Genomic DNA, 18,616 nt, shown 5'->3' on the forward strand with positions numbered 1-18,616 from the left:
ACTAAATTTAGATATTAAGAAACTATATTTTTTCAATCAACTCTTATATACTATGCTTGTACAAAGGAGGTACGCAATAAACTCTTGTTGAATAAGCAAAAACATACAGGGAAAAATAAAACTTTATAAATTATAGCATACATGCAAATTAGCTCTTGAGAAATGAACTTGCCTGTCAAAAGGTAACTCTTGGGCGATTAGGTGCAACTTCTGAATGATGTCTGCTGCCTCCTTTATCTATTCAAAAATAAACGAAAGCAATAATTAAAAAAACAAACCCTATACATACCAAATATATCTTTATATTTGAAAAAAATAATAATCCCCTATGTATGCCAATAGACCCTCACTCCAACAATTATCTTTTAAAATCCATACAAATAAAACCTTGTGAGCAACAGAAATACATTATCATCAATAAATGAATCAATAAAACATAAACATCTGTCTTTCTGGTATTGAAATTTTGTGATTTTATAATGCCATAATCCCTTCCCAGTGAAACTTGCAGTTCAAGTTTACTCTGAAAAAATTAAAATCATTGCTTGCTGAAAGCCTAAGTGTCTCTTCTGGTTTATGAACCCAAAAAAGACAAACAAGATTTATGAAAATAATTCAGATCATATTGCTGCATATATCCCACTTTAAGCTGAACTGAATGAATATAACTAAATAAAACAGCTAAAATACCTATCATTTAATAAACATATAAATTTATAAAACTTGTTCTAAAAGCAAATATAGAGTTGAATATGAAGTCTCCTGAATGAAATATGGTACAGAGGTGTACTTCTTTAAGTGGTGGAACTAAAGGATTCAGGCCAAGGGTCTAAAGTTCTTGAAATGCAAATATTTGACCATGCTTACTTACACTAATGTGTGGGGGGAGTTATACAATATTCTCTTTTTCTTTAAGTTTCAATTAAGTACTGAGTTTTGGCACACCTTCAGTAACTGATTTATGATCACTCACTTTCTTTTACACTAAAAAATAAAGAGACTCTTACAAACATGAAGCAAGAGCTAAAAACATTAACACAGATCTTTCTAACCAAGCACTCATGTGAAGTCTGGCAAGCAAAGTGGACAACAGCAGGGCCAAACAAACTGTTGCCAAACAATAGTGAACATAGCATTCTGGTTTTAGTTATCTCTTCTCTCCTTGTCTGTATGTCACTGTGACATACAGTGGGGGGGGAAGAAAGTCAGCTAAACAACCTTCTTTCAAGATTGCAGAACAGTCAATACCGTGTACCCTGAGACCAGTATTAAGTGACTAGTGCCATGAAAAGGATTAACATAAACAATTCAGATTTTTCCAATCTCTTTGGTCCAAACTAGAGCTCTTTATTTAAGCAACAGAAACCAGAAACTCTGAATTCCTTGTGCAGAAAGATATTTCAGATTATCAATGATTTAGGTCACACCACCCCCTAAACCCAACAGAATATAACTATTAAATTCTGTTAATATTATAAGTCAATTATGGGAAAGAACTATTAACATAGTTACCTCAGCATTTCCAAACCATACATAATTCTATAAACAAAAATGCCAAGACAATCCTGTAGTTAAAAATCTGAATATACACACTTCATCAGGAATCTGCAGGCAAGTGTACTAATACACATTTCAGAACAATAAAAAGTTTCAATAAATCAGCTACTCAGTGATTTGAAAGTAATAATTAGGGCATTGCTATTAATGATGCAGCTTGCTTTTATCATTCTGGTAGTGCTCACCTTTTCAGAATTTGTAAAAACATCAGATTTCAATTCTCCATCTAGAAACTCGTTGAAGTATTTCATCAATTTCTGAGCCTCCACTGCCCGTTGTCTAGGTGTGTTTACCCCTTCCAACTGGTCTCCAAGGTGACAGACCTTGGTTGCTACATAGCTGATGTGCTCATCTAGTTCTTGGAAATGTTGGAAGGCAACCTAGGAAAAATGTACACAAGCATAAAATATAATCAGAGAATCCAGTTTATAAATTAATTCATATCAAACCCAGAGCACCAATCTCATCCCTACTCTCTAACTTAGGTAACTAAAGATAATATAGAAGTTATATATGAGGTAAACTACAAAAACAACTTATGCCCATTAGCAGCATAACATGATCTGAAAACTTTTTAACAAACTTGCACACTTTTATACCTTTAACTATTAAAACATTTTATCAACATTTGTTTAGAAACAAAACAGTATCCTGTTTAACAACATTCCCAGTACCATTTAGTCTTGAAATCAATGAACTAAGTATCAAAGGGACCCATGATCTGGACAATTTGCTTGCCATCACGCGGAGTCAAAATACGTCAGACGTGAAAAACACTAATTAAAAATAGAATATTGGGAGACCTGGGTGGCGCATTTGGTTAAGCGTCCAACTCTTTATTTTGGCTCAGGTCATGATCTCATGGTTTGTGAGATTGAGGCCCATGTCTGGTTCTGTGCTGACAGAGCCTGCTTGGGATTCTCTCTCTTCCTCTCTCTTTGCTCCTCTCCTGCTCGTGCTTTCTCTCTCTCTCTCTCTCAAAAATAAATAGAGTAGTTAACACATATTTTAAATATTTGAAGAGCAATGCCAACATTAGAAATAAGGTAAGATGGTTCTTGCCCAGTTTTGAAAACAGAAAAGACTGTAACAATTATTTAAATGAAGCAAAGGTACAATACTTCCTAACATATTTTTCCTCTTTTCTGACTATAGAGATTGTTCTGTGGTATATGAAAATTATACACAATGAATGCCTTAGAACTGCCAATAACAAAATTGGTGATAATTCAGTATGACACTTCACTCTTACTTTAAGTTAAGATGGGGGTCGGGGGGGAGAGGCAAACATTCACTAAGGACTTCCTCTGGGCCAGACACTGTTCTAAGCATATTATATGTATTAACTTATTTAATCCTTGTAACCACCTATTTTTATAGATGAAAAAAACTAAAGCACAGGGAAGTTAAGTTGCTAGTAAGTGGCAGAGCAGACTTATCTCCAGAGCTTGTTAGGTTAACTAATAATACCATTATTATTACCAAGAGAAAACTGCATTGGAAGTATTTGGAATCTATCACTTTGACTATGTAAAAACACATCCTCTATCTTATGTAAACTACTGACTTTATTAAATGTTTTCTCACAGCCATATATGCTTAAGCAAAGGAATCTAACTAAATAAAATCTGAGCAGAAATCAGTTTGCTAATCCCTAACACTAAAGAACAAACAGCCCCTGGGAGGCAGCAATGCTACACAATGCTCCATGAACTACACTTATACAGGGCAATCAAGTTCCAGATCAGGCCCAGGCCATAAAAGGGGTTCACAGATTCCAGATTCAGTGTAGGACCTAAGAAGGGCTAAGAAATTTGGCCTACTTACCCCAGGGCCAAGCTGTGATTTGATTTTACTTCAAAATGGATTGAGGAAGAGTACTGCATTCACTTTCCCCATGTTATACTACAATTCTCATGGGGACACATATTCCGTGACTTCTGTAAAACTTCCCAGATCAGGGAAAAATGTGATCCAGGCAATACTGTTCCGTTATTGCTTTGTTTTATGTTTAAATGAGAATGCAAATGACACTTAAATATCCAAGCTAATCATGAGCCCCTAAAAATGCAGGTCAGCTAAAGTGACATTCTTCAAAGAATGCACTGTGACTGTACTGGATGCCACTCCAACCTAAGAAGGGAATACTGTGATCCCAAACCATGGATCAATAGCAAGTCTGTGCTAAGAGTGCCTCACAACAATTCATTGACATTTTTCCCCAGGGATGCAAACGGTGGAGAGAAACCTCAATGGTTACTATTATTTGACTAGAGTTCTTTAAGAACTTAATAGTGGAAGGGAATAAAAATATAATCTGCATAAACTATTCATTGCTTAATCAGTGTTTACCTGATTGCTTTTCTGGAGCTCTTGTACCTTCTTGGCAAATTCCTTGGCTTCTTTCTGACACTGTTGCTCTAGTTTCTCTACTTTCCTTTGAATCCTTTCATCCATTATCTGGAGTTCTTGAATATGATTTACAAATTCTTCTAATAACCTAGTAGAGGAAAATCAGAGTATGTATCAATCCATCTATGATTAATCATTAGGAACTGACCAGTTCATCTGTAACAGAATATTAATAAGCATTTCTTAAGGTAGGAATGATGTTAATTTTCTCTATAGCATCTTAGGAATTATCTTTAACATGAATGAAAACCTCACTCAGAATCTCTGCCAGAATAGAAACCAATTTTATAGAAAACAGTCAAAACGATAAACATGCTATATAAAAATAATACTGTGCATTCCAGGGCAATGACTTTCTGTTCCTCTGATTTATAACTACACTTAAAACAACATATTCAACATGTTTTTATTTTACAGGTAGAACCAACCTTTTCTGATTTATTACTAATTGAAGAAAATATTAAGTTCTTATAACACAAAATTCCTCCCCTCATACCAGTTAAAATCCTTCTCTAAAAGAAATATAAAAGAAAATAAATCAATCCCTGACTTCTAATGCTTGTGTCTTTATCGTCCAACTGTTAACTAAAACCCATTTACATAAACGTTGAAAGGAATTTCAGTAGTCACCTCTATTCCAAACAGAAACTTGAACTAGGTGGATCTATGGGGAAAAAACATTTTTACTTCACCTTTTGGGATCAAAAGCTTCAGGTCCCCCTCTAGAGCCTCCTCCTGGGGTTCTCCACACAAGTCTTTCAATATACTCATCTGCCACAAAAGGCTCCTAGTATACAAAATAAGTGTTCTTTTAAAAAGTTTCATAGAAGATAACTTAATGCTACTTGCAAAAATTAAACAGGTTCTACTATGTGAGAACTTAAAATAGAATTAAATTATCATTTAAATACATCTACATTATTAAAATGTGCAAGGCTTTTTCAATTGAAAAAAATCAAATTAATAAAAATTAGAATATTAAAATATCAGAACAGTATCATGACTAGTTAGAACATCCCAGTGGGAAAACGAGCAAAGGACACAATTTATAGAAGAAATACAAGAAACATGAAATATATGTGGCTTCACTAGTAAACAAATCAGGTCAAATTATCACTTTTGTTTTTAACCTCACACTCTGGCAAAGTGGGTGGGTTTTTTTTGTTTTGTTTTGGTTTTGTTTTTGGTAATTATAATATGCAATATCAGAGAGGGTAAACTGAAATTCACACTCTCATCTAATCTAACATGTACAATATTTTTAAAGGATAATAAATAATGATTTAGTAACATAAACAGTATTACAAATACTCATACCCTTTAACCTAGTAATTCTACTTTTAAAATTCTAAGGGGAAAGCAGATATGAACACAAAATTTTTTACAGAACATCCACTAAGTACTATGTACAATACTGAAAAATTGTTCATATAAATACTTAATGAAATCATTATTGAAAATTTATGACAAACTTCCAGGATGAAAACCATGTTCCTATTAAAATCATGCTGAAAAATCATGCAATGAGAAAAAAATGTTCATCTATAATACTGAAAAAAGTAGGATACAAAATTTTCTAAATTTTCTGAGAAAAAAAGCATTTATTATGAAAAAAAGAAAATTAGAGCAGATGATCCAATCAAGAAAATAAACACTCAAATCTTTACCATTAGCAGCTGACAATGAATTTTTTAGACTAATACACGCTAGTGTACATATTTTTTATACCATCTTCTTTCATGTAAATGGGTATCCTGTATTGCTTCCCACTTAGCATGTAACTTAGACTGCTACCATTTGCTGGTGATTCCAGTCTGAATTCTTATTATTTGCAAAATTTCCTATTTGTTAATATCTTAAAAACATATTTTCATTCATAAACATTCATTAAACAATAAAATTTCCAGTGCCAAGCACGCTGTTAGGCTTTGGAATAAAAAGATGTATTAAAAAACTGCAACCTCAGGAAACTCACAACCTAATAGAGAAGAAATTATAAAGAATGCAAAAGTATGTGATAAGTAAAATTAAGAACCTGTGCCCAAACTTTAATATTAACACTGCTGAATAAGTCGCTACCTCGACAGGTAGTTGGACAACAAAAAAGGGGTTATTTATTAATTCAGCAAATTTTGCTGAGCAACTGCTATGTGCTGGGCACAGTGGTGGGTATTGAGAATACAAATTGTAATTCAATAGACAGGGTTCCTGAAAGGCCTCAAAGAAATGATCTTCTAGGTAAGGATGCCAACATTAAACAATTACAGAAATAACTAGTTACAACTGTGATAAATGTAAGGGAAAAAAAAAAGTCCTGGATCCAAGACTATACAACAGAAACAGAGATGACAGGAAGACACTAAGGGATAGAAGACTGGTAAGACATAGGAATTACAACTGGCAAACTTTCTGAGAGCTTAACACTTAAGCTGAGACCAAAAGAAAGAAGAAAAATCATCCAGACAAAAATGGAACAAGTATCTTTCCAGATCATTAGGGAAAAAGAAGATAGAACTTAACCTAGTTGTGGAACTGAGAAGATGGATAGATCACAAAGAGCTTATCTGGATGGAACAAGAGAGGTGACTATTAACGCCAACGGATAAGAAGTTTGCTCTTTTTATCATTATCATCACACTGGTACTCGAGAGACTGGTTCACTGACGTGAGTCTGATGTGAGAGGAGGAATGGGAGGATGAATTTCAGTCAGACTATGTTTAACCATCATCATAAAAACAGGAATATGTGCCCAAAACAGGAATATGTACCAACAAGAATAACAGCTCACGTAAACAGTTTACACGCATTGCCTCATTTACTACTCTCTTCATAAGACCTAGAAGGGAGGTCCTATTTCAGCCTCACTTTATGATGAGGAAACTGAGAGTAAGAGAGGTTAATTACTTACTCAAGACAACACAAGCTGGGCTGAGATTTAAATCATTCTATTCTATTACTAGGTAAAACTGAATGGCAAATATGGGAAACTACAAGTAGCTCCTTGTACCTAAAGTTAGGTGGTAAGGATAACAGGTGAAGCTAAAAAGGAGAAAACTGTCACATGAAGGCCCACACACATCACTGATCATGTCTTTTGAAATTTCTACTTAAATTTATAAACATTCTAATTGTATGACCCATCAATAATGTAAACTAATAATTTTCTCAGACAACTGATAAACTGTCACATGCCTATCTATACATAAGATCTAATATCAACTTTCAAACTGGATCATATCTTGTAAGAAAACCATACAGCTTTTACGACCGTTAATATCGCTGACTGCCCCCCCCAAAACGTAAACACTAAACAGTAAGAACACAAAACAATATAAATGGGCATTAAATTTTTTTAAAGACTTTTTATATTTTACCTACAAGAGGCTCTTTTATAGTGGTCAAATAACTAAAAATAGCAGTTATATTAATCCAGTTTCTCTCATAAGATTTCCATTATAGGAAAGCTATCTGATAACACGGAAGGCATAGAAAATAAAGAATATTGTTAACTACTTAAAAAATAAACCAGTTTATCCATGTGCTGACATGTTTGAGAATTAAACCCTAATGATGAATTAGATATCCTGCAAAGGAAAAATTCTGACCCTCTGAAATAACAATTAACTCATTTAGCAAACAGATCATCATTTAGATAATCATACCTCTCTCTAGTCAATTTCATTTGTATTGAAACAAAAGTTGACATATGTCTAATAATTTTTAATTTACATACATAAATTGGGAAACATTGACTCAGGATCAAGGAATTTATGTTTAGAGCGAATACTTAGATCTTTAGAAACTCAGCTACTTACAAACTTCAGGAAATCTGACAAGCATATGAATTACTCCTAAATAATGACAAAATGCTGACAGCAGCTAATTTTTAAGTGTTTATTAGGTGCCTAACACTTTACATACTTAGTATCATTTAATACAACTCTATAAGGTAGGTTTTATTAATATTCATTCATTTTACACCTGTGAAATTGTGTGATACAAAAAGGTTATTTAATCCAAGGTCATTTAGATTTATCTGATTTCAAAGTCCAAGTTTTCAGTTTTGGTAAAATCCAGAGTTTTTTCTTCAAAAAAAGCTAAATTAATTACGAAGTAGTTCAGCTCTTCCAAAACTCCACAATACTTCCATTAAATAGCTTTACCCAGTAATGTTCTTTTTCCCTGTCAGTTTTTGCACATGCATACCTATGTAAATACTTAATAATCATAGTTCTCATTTGTTAATTTTATTTGTTATTCAGTAGTTGCAATTTCTTTTTTTTCAATATATGAAGTTTATTGTCAAATTGGTTTCCATACAACACCCAGTGCTCATCCCAAAAGGTGTCCTCCTTAATACCCATCACCCACCCTCCCCCCCCCCCCACCCCCCATCAACCCTCAGTTTGTTCTCAGTTTTTAAGAGTCTCTTATGCTTTGGCTCTCTTCCACTCTAACCTCTTTTTTTTTTCTTCCCCTCCCCCATGGGTTTCTGTTAAGTTTCTCAGGATCCACATAAGAGTGAAACCATATGGTTATCTGTTTTTCTCTGTATGGCTTATTTCACTTAGCATAACACTCTCCAGTTCCATCCATGTTGCTACAAAGGGCCATATTTCATTCTTTCTCATTGCCACGTAGTACTCCATTGTGTATATAAACCACAATTTCTTTATCCATTCATCAGTTGATGGGACATTTAGGCTCTTTCCATAATTTGGCTATTGTTGAGAGTACTGCTATAAACATTGGGGTACAAGTGCCCCTATAGTAGTTGCAATTTCTAATTAAATATGTTACACTGTTCATTAATTTCAATACACAAGTTTTATCAAATGATATATGCCCCAAAACTCATACATCAACAGACAAATATTACTGACATGGAGAAAAATAAGAATTTTTCATATGAAATATTTCAATTTTCTCAAAATACAATATTCCCTCATTCAACAAATATTCATTGAGAGCCTACTAGATGTTACTGACTATTCTATAAACCAAGGAAATAGCAGTAAACAAGGCAGGAGAAAATCTCTGCCCTTATGGATATCATGAAAGGGAATGACAGACAAACGAGCAGATACATGATAAATAACAACTATGAAGAAAATTAAAAAGGATGCAGAGTGATGGATTAAAGTGGTTATTTTGGTAAACGTGATCAGACAAGGTCTAAGAAAATAAATTTTGAACAAAGACCTGAATACATCTAAAGGAATAAGCCATCTAGGAAAGGGATGCTCCAAGTACAGAGAACAAACAGTATGTGAGCAATGACAAGAGACCAGTGTAACTAGCAGAGTGAGTGAATGGGAGAACAGTTGTAGATAAGGTACAAGAGGTAGTAGAGCCCAGAGACTGTAGGATGCACTTTGATACACTTTCAGCTATGAACGAAGAAAAGGCAGGTTCCCAGGATGAAGGACTCTGCAATATACTAGCAAGTATATGCAGTAAGGATTCTACTATTCCTTCCCCCCGCCAAAAGAGGTACAACCATTTACTTGAATAACTGTACACAAGGTAAAGGGAAATACTCAAACATTTTGAGGTCTGTTGTATACAGAGTCCTAGTTGATTCCGATACTTGATGGACTCCAAGCATCATGCACTCAAGAGAGTGAAGATATACAAGAGCCAAGATCCAGCTCATCACTGATCCAATGGGTCCATTAGCCCAACTACTGGCCATTTTCCCAGTCCGCAAACATGTAAGAGGGACAGACACACTTGATGGCTGACATAATTCCCACATTGGGTCCTTGGTCTATAGAGTAAGAGCTTTCACAGTAGGAAAGTCCAAGAAGTCTCTGAAATTGCCCCTCTGTACTCAATGTAGTAAATCAAGTGGAATGTCAAAATTTAGTGCCATTCTTAAGGCTCTAAAGCAAGGATCAGCAAATTTTTTTCTTAAAAAGCTGGACAGTAAGTACTTTACAATCTTTCTTATCACCATTCAGTTCTATAGCTGTAGTACAAATGTAGCGATAGACAATACATAAACAGATGGGCACAGCTGTATATCAGTGAAACTTTAAAAACAGGTATCTATCCCAGGGGCTATACGTTTGCCAACCCCTTATCTAAAGGATGTTCGGGCAATATTCCCCACAATTTTCTAATTTAATTCATCAGTCTGGGTTTTTACAAAAACCAGATAAATCCTGAAAGGTGTTTATCTCAAAATCAACAAAAAAGTAGCCTATTACATCTGTCATGCCAGATATAGTTTCTCCAAGCCTCATGGTATATGGCCAATGATTTGGCAAATACATTATTTTCTATGGCAAATACACTATTTTCTGTCCCTGTTGGAAAAAAAAAAAAAAGAGGATCAGAGAGTTTACAGTCACATAGAACTGACAGTGATATACAATTATAGCTTTGCTTCAGGACTATGTGAACTCTCCTATAACATGATTTGTACCATATGAACATTCTGCAGAACACCTTACTGATCCATCATACATAACTGACATCATTGGTGGAATCTTGGTAAGATACATGTACTCATGTATATACTATACAAAGATTCCAGGGCACACTGAATCAGTAAAATTTTAAGGTAGTCAGGGGCCCTCCAGGACATCTCACCCAAAGTAAAGGAGAATTACTGTACCTAGCACATCCCACCACAAGGAAAGACACACAATACCTGATAGGACTTTCCAGGTTCTGCATGCAGGGCACACATGCTCTGGCACATATACTAAGTGACACAAAAGCAAGAAAGGGCTCTGAAGAAGTGGGGGCCATACAACCAACCTTGCTGTCTGGGCCATACAACTTTGCAGACCCTATGGTATTAAAAGAATCAGTCTTAATTTAAGTATTAAAGGTATCAGTATTGGGAAACAATGTCATGTGGAGTTGTGGCAAACCTCAGTGAATAATCACAACACAAATTGCTAGATAATAAAGCAAGATCATGCCATCTACAGCAGAGGATTACACACCTTTTGAGAAATAATTCCCAGTGTGCTACTAGACCCTGGTAGAGACAGCACACCTAACCACAGAACAGGAAGTGAACCTGCATCCAGAACTACATAGCATGAGTTGGGTTCTAAAAGACTCACCAAGATATTATGTCAACGGACTGAGAAACTATTTAACCTAGATGGATGTGGTAGACCCAGAACCAAACATGAATAGGACCAGAAAGCAAACTGCATAAGCAGGAAGCCAAACTTCTACCATTATTGTGCTAGCTTCTCTCCTTCAATTTACATGGATAGCCTTATGGGGCATCTCTTACAACCTGCTGATGGAGAAGGAAACAGCCTGAACTTGGCTCATGCAGAGAGTTGGCTAGGCATGTGGGTGCCAACTAAAAATGGACAGCAGCAGTAATTAAAACTTCATTCAGGGGAAGCCTTAAAATTCAGTGGCAAGAAAAATCCTCTCAATAGTCAAAGTTTTGGTAAAGACATCTGGCCATCATCTTGGGTAGACAGAGAACTGACCTTAGTTTAGAATATATATGGACTCACAGACAATGGCAAAGGGCCTGACTATGAGAGGACAAAGACTGGAAGACTGAAGACAGAGAAATCTGGGATAGAGGCATGTGCATGGACACATGAAAGTGGGCACAGAGTGTGAAGATCATTGTGCCACATGTTAACACTCGCCAGAGGACATCCACCATGGAAGAAAAATCAAACAACCAAGTAGACAAAATGATTCTGCCAGTTGACATCAGCCAGCCTTTACCCAGCATTAGCACACTGGGGACATGAACAGAAAGAACACAGTACAGAGACAACATGGCCCCCATAGCATGAGGTCCTACTTACCATGGCTGATCCAGGTACTGTCAAAACTGAATATCTAGCCTAACGGTGATAGAAACCAACTCTGAGCCTCTGAAATCACCCCATCCTTCAAGAAGACTACTAACCCAACCACACGGTGGCAAGTTGATTACCTGGTTCCTTTCCATTTTGGATGAGTAATTCATTCTGACAAGAATAAAAGCATTCAAGTTGGGTATGCTTCTCTTCAGAGGGACTGTCTGTTCCTGTGGCACTGGATCCCACATATCACATCAGAGTAAAGGACCCATTTTACAGCAGACAAGGTAACCATGGATCCACTGGTCATATCACAAAGCACACCACCCAGAAGCTGTCAGTCTAATAGGGCACTGGAACAGTCTGCTGAAGGCATAGCTGAAGCGCCAGTTCAGAGACAATAACTCAACAAAGATGGAGCACTATTCTACAAGATGCGGTATATATTCCAAATTTAAAACCTTTATATGAGGGACACCTGAGCGACTCAGCTGGTTAAACATCCAACTCTTGATCTCCGCTCAGGTCATGATCTCACGGTTCATGAGGTCAAGCCCCATGTCAGGCTCTGTGCTGATAGTGTGGAGCCTGCTTGGAATTCTCTCCCCCTCTCTCTGTCCCTACCCAACTTGTGCTCTCTCTCTCTCAAAATAAATAAATAAACTTAAAAAAAAAAATAAAACCTTTACATGATGCTGTGTTCCCACAGGAAAAACAAGAGTCTGAGAACAAAGTATAAAAGCAGAAGTGGTCCTGCTTATAATGACTCTCCATTTGTACTTGCTATTCCCACAATTCTGGAGTCTTGATGTCCAGAGGCAAAGATCTCTTTGCCTGAGAATATAGTAAGAGTCCCATTAAACTATAAGTGCTGCCTGGGCTTTGGCTGCTTATATCCAGAGGATAAAAGGCAAGAAGAGGAGTGACCCTTGGCAGGGGCAACAGATTCTGATTACCAGGACGCAGGGCTGCTATTACACAATAGGTGCCGTAACAGTATTTGTGACACACAGATATATTTGTGGAGTACTCTTGGTACTCCTTTGACCAATTCTGAAAGTACACAAACAAGTGTAGCAACCCTGGCCTAAGATGGGTATGGTAATCAGTTAAGCCACCAAGAGTAGTGGAGGCACTAGCTGAAAGTAAGGGGGTATTAGAATGGAGAACAGAGAAGGGAAACATAGAAGAGAGAATTATCAGTTGCAACCTGAAACCAGTCACAATAGCAGGAACCACAGTTCATCCCACTAACCTTCTTCTAATTTTCCTCCCAACTGGAATGCCAAAGGAGCTGCTCCCCAAATGAGTATGAAAAAGTGGAGCCTAGTGGCACAGAAGTGGTCTGTGGTAGACACACTGATGTATTATCCAGATCTCCCTTCAAGAAGGGACTTGTTCTAGCTGCTACCAGTGCCATGCTGTCAGTAGAGAGCCTTCAGCTGGCAGTATTTTCAGGGATCACCTCAACTGCAGAGAATCAATTCACTCAATATCATACCTTTCCCAGTGTGGTCTATATAAATGACTAAGATAGGGACAATTTTGGTCTAAAGCAGGACAACTCTGACAGTTTATTTTTGTTTCAGAACTCGCCCCAGGGGCCAAAAACACTCTCACTGGCCAACACTGTAACTCTATTTCTCCATACGCCCGATCTTGCATCCTTACTCTGTCCCTTCGCAGATATTCACACCAAGGGTATCTCCTAAAAAATATTCTGCACACGAAACTCTGTCTCAAAGTCTGCTTTTCAGAGAACTCAACCTGCAACACTGTAGTAGTCCAATGGAGAGATGATGATAATGGCTCAAACGGAAGTGACGGTAGTGAAGATGCTAAAGAATGGTCAGATTCACAACATTTTAAAGAATGTATTCACACAAATTGCTGGATTGGATGTGGAGACAAAGTTAAAAAGGAAATCATGATTATTCATGGAGGAACGCAGACTGAACAACTGTGTGAATGATGGGTAGTGTCATTTACTGAGACTGGAAAGAGATGCAAGAGGGAGTGAGGAAATGAGTTCTGTTTTGCATATGACATGTTGTGGAGGCTTATGAAATATACAGTAATTGAAAATAGCACATGATTAGAAAAATAATAAGAAAAATGATAAGAAAAATAAGAAACTAGAGCTAGATATAAAATTAGAGTTATTTAAAATCTCAGAACTAGATGAAATTTAGGAAGGAGAAGAGCATGCCAACAACATTCAGAGATAAATGAAGGAAAAGGATCCAACAAAAGAGACCAAGTGGGAGGAACTAGAGAAGGAGGAAGAAAACTCAGGAGTGAAGGAGTGTCCTGGAAGCAAAGTGCAGGTTTTATCTCAGAGGCAAATTATCACTAGAGTTTAAGATAAATCAGCTACTGCTCCCAGTGGAATGAAAGTTCCAAAAAAGCAAAAAGCAAAACCAAACAAATGAATCCCAATAACTTGCTCTCTAATACTTAATGTTGCTGCAGAGGCATTTACAATAAGAAAGATAGCCAAATTAACAGATTTTAAGACCTCCAAATGACCAAGTCACCCCAAAGGATTCTCAAAAATACATGTAAATAATCCCCCCCAAAATCTTTCAGAATTTCACAAACCTGACAATGTTCTATCTTTAGCTTCTATTTCACTATAGTAATTAAAAGCAAAAATTATCCCAACAAAAACAAATACCTATGAATTATGCACTATAGACTAAAATGCTATTATATTAAATTCAACTTTATGTAACTCATTATTGTAGTCAAACTGATTTCATATTTTTTTACAAATGCTACCAATGACAAGAAAAACATGGAGTCTGTAGTTATTTCTATTAAAAACTAAGACATCAAGCCCCTGGACAGGAACATGAATCCCTAATTTAACACTGTTTGAGAAAAGTGAACTTTTATATTTTCTTATAGCATCCTTTCCCAAAACAGATCCAATACAATGTGTTACAAACACCTAGAAACTCAAAGAAACTGTAATATTTTGCCCTAGCCTATGAAAGAAAATAAATAAATAAGTATTAATTAATTATTTAAAAAATAAGGCTCAAAGGATTTCCGAAAGAAGTATTTCTGTATCCTATTAAGCCAACAAACCATGGGTTCAAGTACTACCTACAAAGTATTTTTCTTAAATTTATTGTGCATATCATGCCAAACTAATCTCTAAAACACTGCTTTCTGGGGTGCCTGGGTGGCTCAGTTGGTTAAGCATCCGACTTCAGTTCAGGTCATGATCTCATGGTTGGCGAATTCAAGCCCTGCATCAGGCTCTGTGCTGATAGCTAAGAGCCTGGAGCCTGTTTCCGATTCTGTGTCTCCCTGTCTTTCTGCCCTCCCATGTTCGTTCATTCTCAATCTCTCTCTAAAACAAACATAAAAAAATAAAATTAAAAAAAAAGGCACTGCTTTCTTTTCATCAGAAACTTCTCTATGCAATTCCTAAACTATCAAGTTCACACTGTTCTGTTTACCCTTTTAGATTCTTATCTTACATTTCCTACCCAACTTCTTTGCTCCCCAAAATGAACAGCCACACTAGCTAGCATCAGCCAATTTCAGTCTTCTCTTCATACCCATGCTACTTCTGCTTCCTTACATGTGGCCAGGTAACTCATCCCACAAGGCTACTCTTTCTCCTCCCACAATTTAAACACCTCTATATAATTATTCAAAGCCTGGCTCAATTCCCATTTCCTCCTTGAAGAATTCCTTCCCTACATGACCTCCACTGATTTCTTCACTCTTTAAACCCGAAAGAGGCTTAGAAATTCAAAACTCAACACAGAACACTATACTATTATCATTTATTGTTTTACAATAACTTTTGTAAGTTTCACTCTTCCCCACACTTAAATTGAAAGCAGAGGCAGCATCTGCTGAAATGTCATACATTTCTCTTGCTTTCCAACTGTGGTCAATAGAATAACGTTGAACACCAGAGATGCACAATAAATCAAAACACTTGCTAGTTAGAACCATGGCCAAATCCTCTGCAGAAGATCTTGAAAATCAAGCCCTGATTCATACATACAAAATCAGAAAGGCAGTACTACCACCCCACACGCCAAAAATAAAGAACAAGCATTCTATGGTAGTATGAATCCAAAATTTTATCAGAAACCAAATATGAACCTTATGCAATTCTAACACTGGAACTAAATGAGTTACTACATTTTGCCTCTCCTTTTTTAGCCCCACTTGATTTGGTTTTCATGAGACTATGTGTTTTATGACAGATTAAGAAATGAATTACATTTATTGAGTATTGGTGGTTGTTTTTTTTTTTAAAGCACACAAAATGGATTCATTCTACCTAGGGAAAGGTAGGAAGACAAAGCACATTAAGACACTTAAATACAGGGGCACCTGGGTGGCTCAGTAAGTTAGGTGTCTGACTTCAGCTCAGGTCATGATCTTGAACTCCATGAGTTCAAGCCCCACACTGGGCTCTGTGCTGACAGTTCAGAGCCTGAAGCCTGCTTCAGATTCTGTGTCTCCCTCTCTCTGTCCCTCCCCCGCTTCTGTTCTCTCTCTCTCTCTCTCTCAAAACTAAATAAACATTTAAAAAAATTTTTAAAAGACACCTAAGTACAACTAAGGCAAACTTTTACAAGGTTAAATTTGAAAACTACCTGCAACACTGAGATGAACAGTTTTAGTTTTTTAAAGTCATTTTTTTTAAAAAAATTTTTTAACGGTCTTTATTTATTTTTGAGACAGGGAGAGACAGAGCATGAACAGGGGAGGGTCAGAGAGAGGGAGACACAGAATCTGAAACCGGCTCCAGGCTCTGAGCTGTCAGCACAGAGCCCGACGCGGGGCTTGAACTCACGGACCGCGAGATCATGACCTGAGCCGAAGTCGGCCACTTAACTGACTGAGCCACCCAGGCGCCCCTAAAGTCATTTTTAATATCCATCTTGAAGGAGATGGCAGCTCTTTAAACTATGATAAAATGAGCCAATTAATCTTATTAGCAGAACTGTTTTGAAGACAATTACATGGTGGTACTTTAGACTCCTATGAAACATTTTAGTTTCTCTTACACAAAATCTCTCTTCAGAATAGAGTATATCTCACTTCTGACAGTAAAGTAGTATCTGATTTCCATGCCAAAAAGAGAAAGGTAACAGAACATTACGGCATTTTTTATACCAGTCTCAAAAGAATCACAAATTAGGTTTAAAAATTTTAAAGTTAGAATGGTCATTAAATATCATCTTACCCTAGTCCCTTCAACTCCTTTTTATATATAAGTAACTGAGGCAATGAAATTTAAGCCTTGTCAAGGTATTAATCCAGTATTCTAACCAGAGATTTTTCCATTCTATTACAGTATCTTTTAAAATTATACAAAGACTATGAAAATCATCACCTGAAGTATGTAACAATGTTACATTAGCATTTCAAATCAAATCAAATGCATTTACCAATTTACATATTCAGTGTATTACAGGCACTTAATAAACACTTTTGGAATAAAATTAAGCATGTGGATCCAAGGAATTGTTCATTTTTTTGATTCATTATATCCTTAACAAAAAGGTATATATATGATATAGTTAACTATATTGTTATTACTATTTTCATATTTCCATTCCAAGGAAAGAAAACAGAATCAGAAGAGTATAAGTTTTTAAAATATCTTATATACATAAACTTTTAGCAATCAAAACTTTTAAATTACATACCACTCAGCTCCAGAACACACCAGGGACTCAATATTTTACACTAATTACACATACACAGTCAATAAATGATCCTCCACTTGAAGGCTTGTTCATTCCAAAAGTTCACTACCAGGTTGGCTTGACTGGAAAATTCAGTCTACAAAATACTTAAATATAAAACCATTATTACTCTTTAAGCATCTGCCTCTACCTCCACCTCTCCACTGAGAGTGGCAGAAGCCTACTAAATCTTGGTGTAGATAAGGAGTTGATCAGCCCCAGTTCCAAACATCTATTGCTGCATAATTACCACTCCAATAAATTAGTGGCTTAAAATAACAATGATGATTATTTCTTCACAAATCTGCTATTTGGGCAGGACTCAGGAGGGGAATCTTGTCTCTGTTCCATGTCACATCTGCTGAAGCAGTTCAACTTGGCACTAAAAGATCTACTTTCAAGCTAGCCAGTTGATGTTGACTATGGGCTAGGAGTTCAGTCAGAACCGAAAGCCTTGGCTTTCTCATTGGACTATGTGGTATGGTCGCTGGGTTCTAAGAGGGGGAATCCAAATAAGGTCAAGCATATCGCCTTTTATGACCTAACCTTGGAAATCACATAGCATCACTTCTATAGTTATAGTCCTGTCTAGATTCAAGAAGGCAACATGGACCCTACCTCTCAATGTGAGGAGTGTCGACATCTCATTATAGGATAGCAAATAGTGGCCATCCTGGAAAACACAAGTCTCCATGTCACCTTTTTGTAATTCTCCCCCTAGTGTGATCTCCTACTTCCAGGATTATTTCTTCTTAGTCTCCTTTGAAGGCTTTTTCTCCCTGACCTATTCTCAATCTAATCCTGTTCTCAATCCACTTACCAGTATTAATTTTAAGAAGCTACTAATCTTTTTTTAATTTAATGTTTTTATTTATTTTTGAGACAGAGAGAGACAGAGCATGAGCAGGGGAGGAGCAGAGAGAGAGGGAGACACAGAATCTGAAGCAGGCTCCAGGCTCTGAGCTGTCAGCACAGAGCCCAACATGGGGCTTGAACCCACGGACTGTGAGATCATGACCTGAGCTGAAGTCGGATGCCCAACCGACTGAGCCAGCCTGCTGCCCCAAAAGCTACTACTCTTCTAATGGCATTCTTCTAAGAAGTTCAAACACCAATTT

The 18,616-nt window shown here is 36.5% G+C and overlaps 1 protein-coding gene across 1 annotated transcript in view; it reads right to left on the reverse strand.

Moving 5' to 3' along the window:
* The window catches only part of EXOC5 (exocyst complex component 5), a 55,886-nt gene that overhangs the window by 30,922 nt on the left and 6,348 nt on the right, over window positions 1–18,616 (reverse strand). The window contains exons 2-5 of the mRNA XM_027065799.2: window positions 4,662–4,756; window positions 3,910–4,057; window positions 1,743–1,937; window positions 173–237 (exon numbers count right to left, since the gene is read on the reverse strand). Of these exons, the coding sequence (XP_026921600.1) occupies window positions 173–237; window positions 1,743–1,937; window positions 3,910–4,057; window positions 4,662–4,756 (503 nt within the window). The remainder of the gene's footprint in view (window positions 1–172; window positions 238–1,742; window positions 1,938–3,909; window positions 4,058–4,661; window positions 4,757–18,616) is intronic.

Source organism: Acinonyx jubatus, chromosome B3 (genome assembly GCF_027475565.1).
Source record: "Acinonyx jubatus isolate Ajub_Pintada_27869175 chromosome B3, VMU_Ajub_asm_v1.0, whole genome shotgun sequence".
Classification (NCBI taxonomy): domain Eukaryota; kingdom Metazoa; phylum Chordata; class Mammalia; order Carnivora; family Felidae; genus Acinonyx; species Acinonyx jubatus.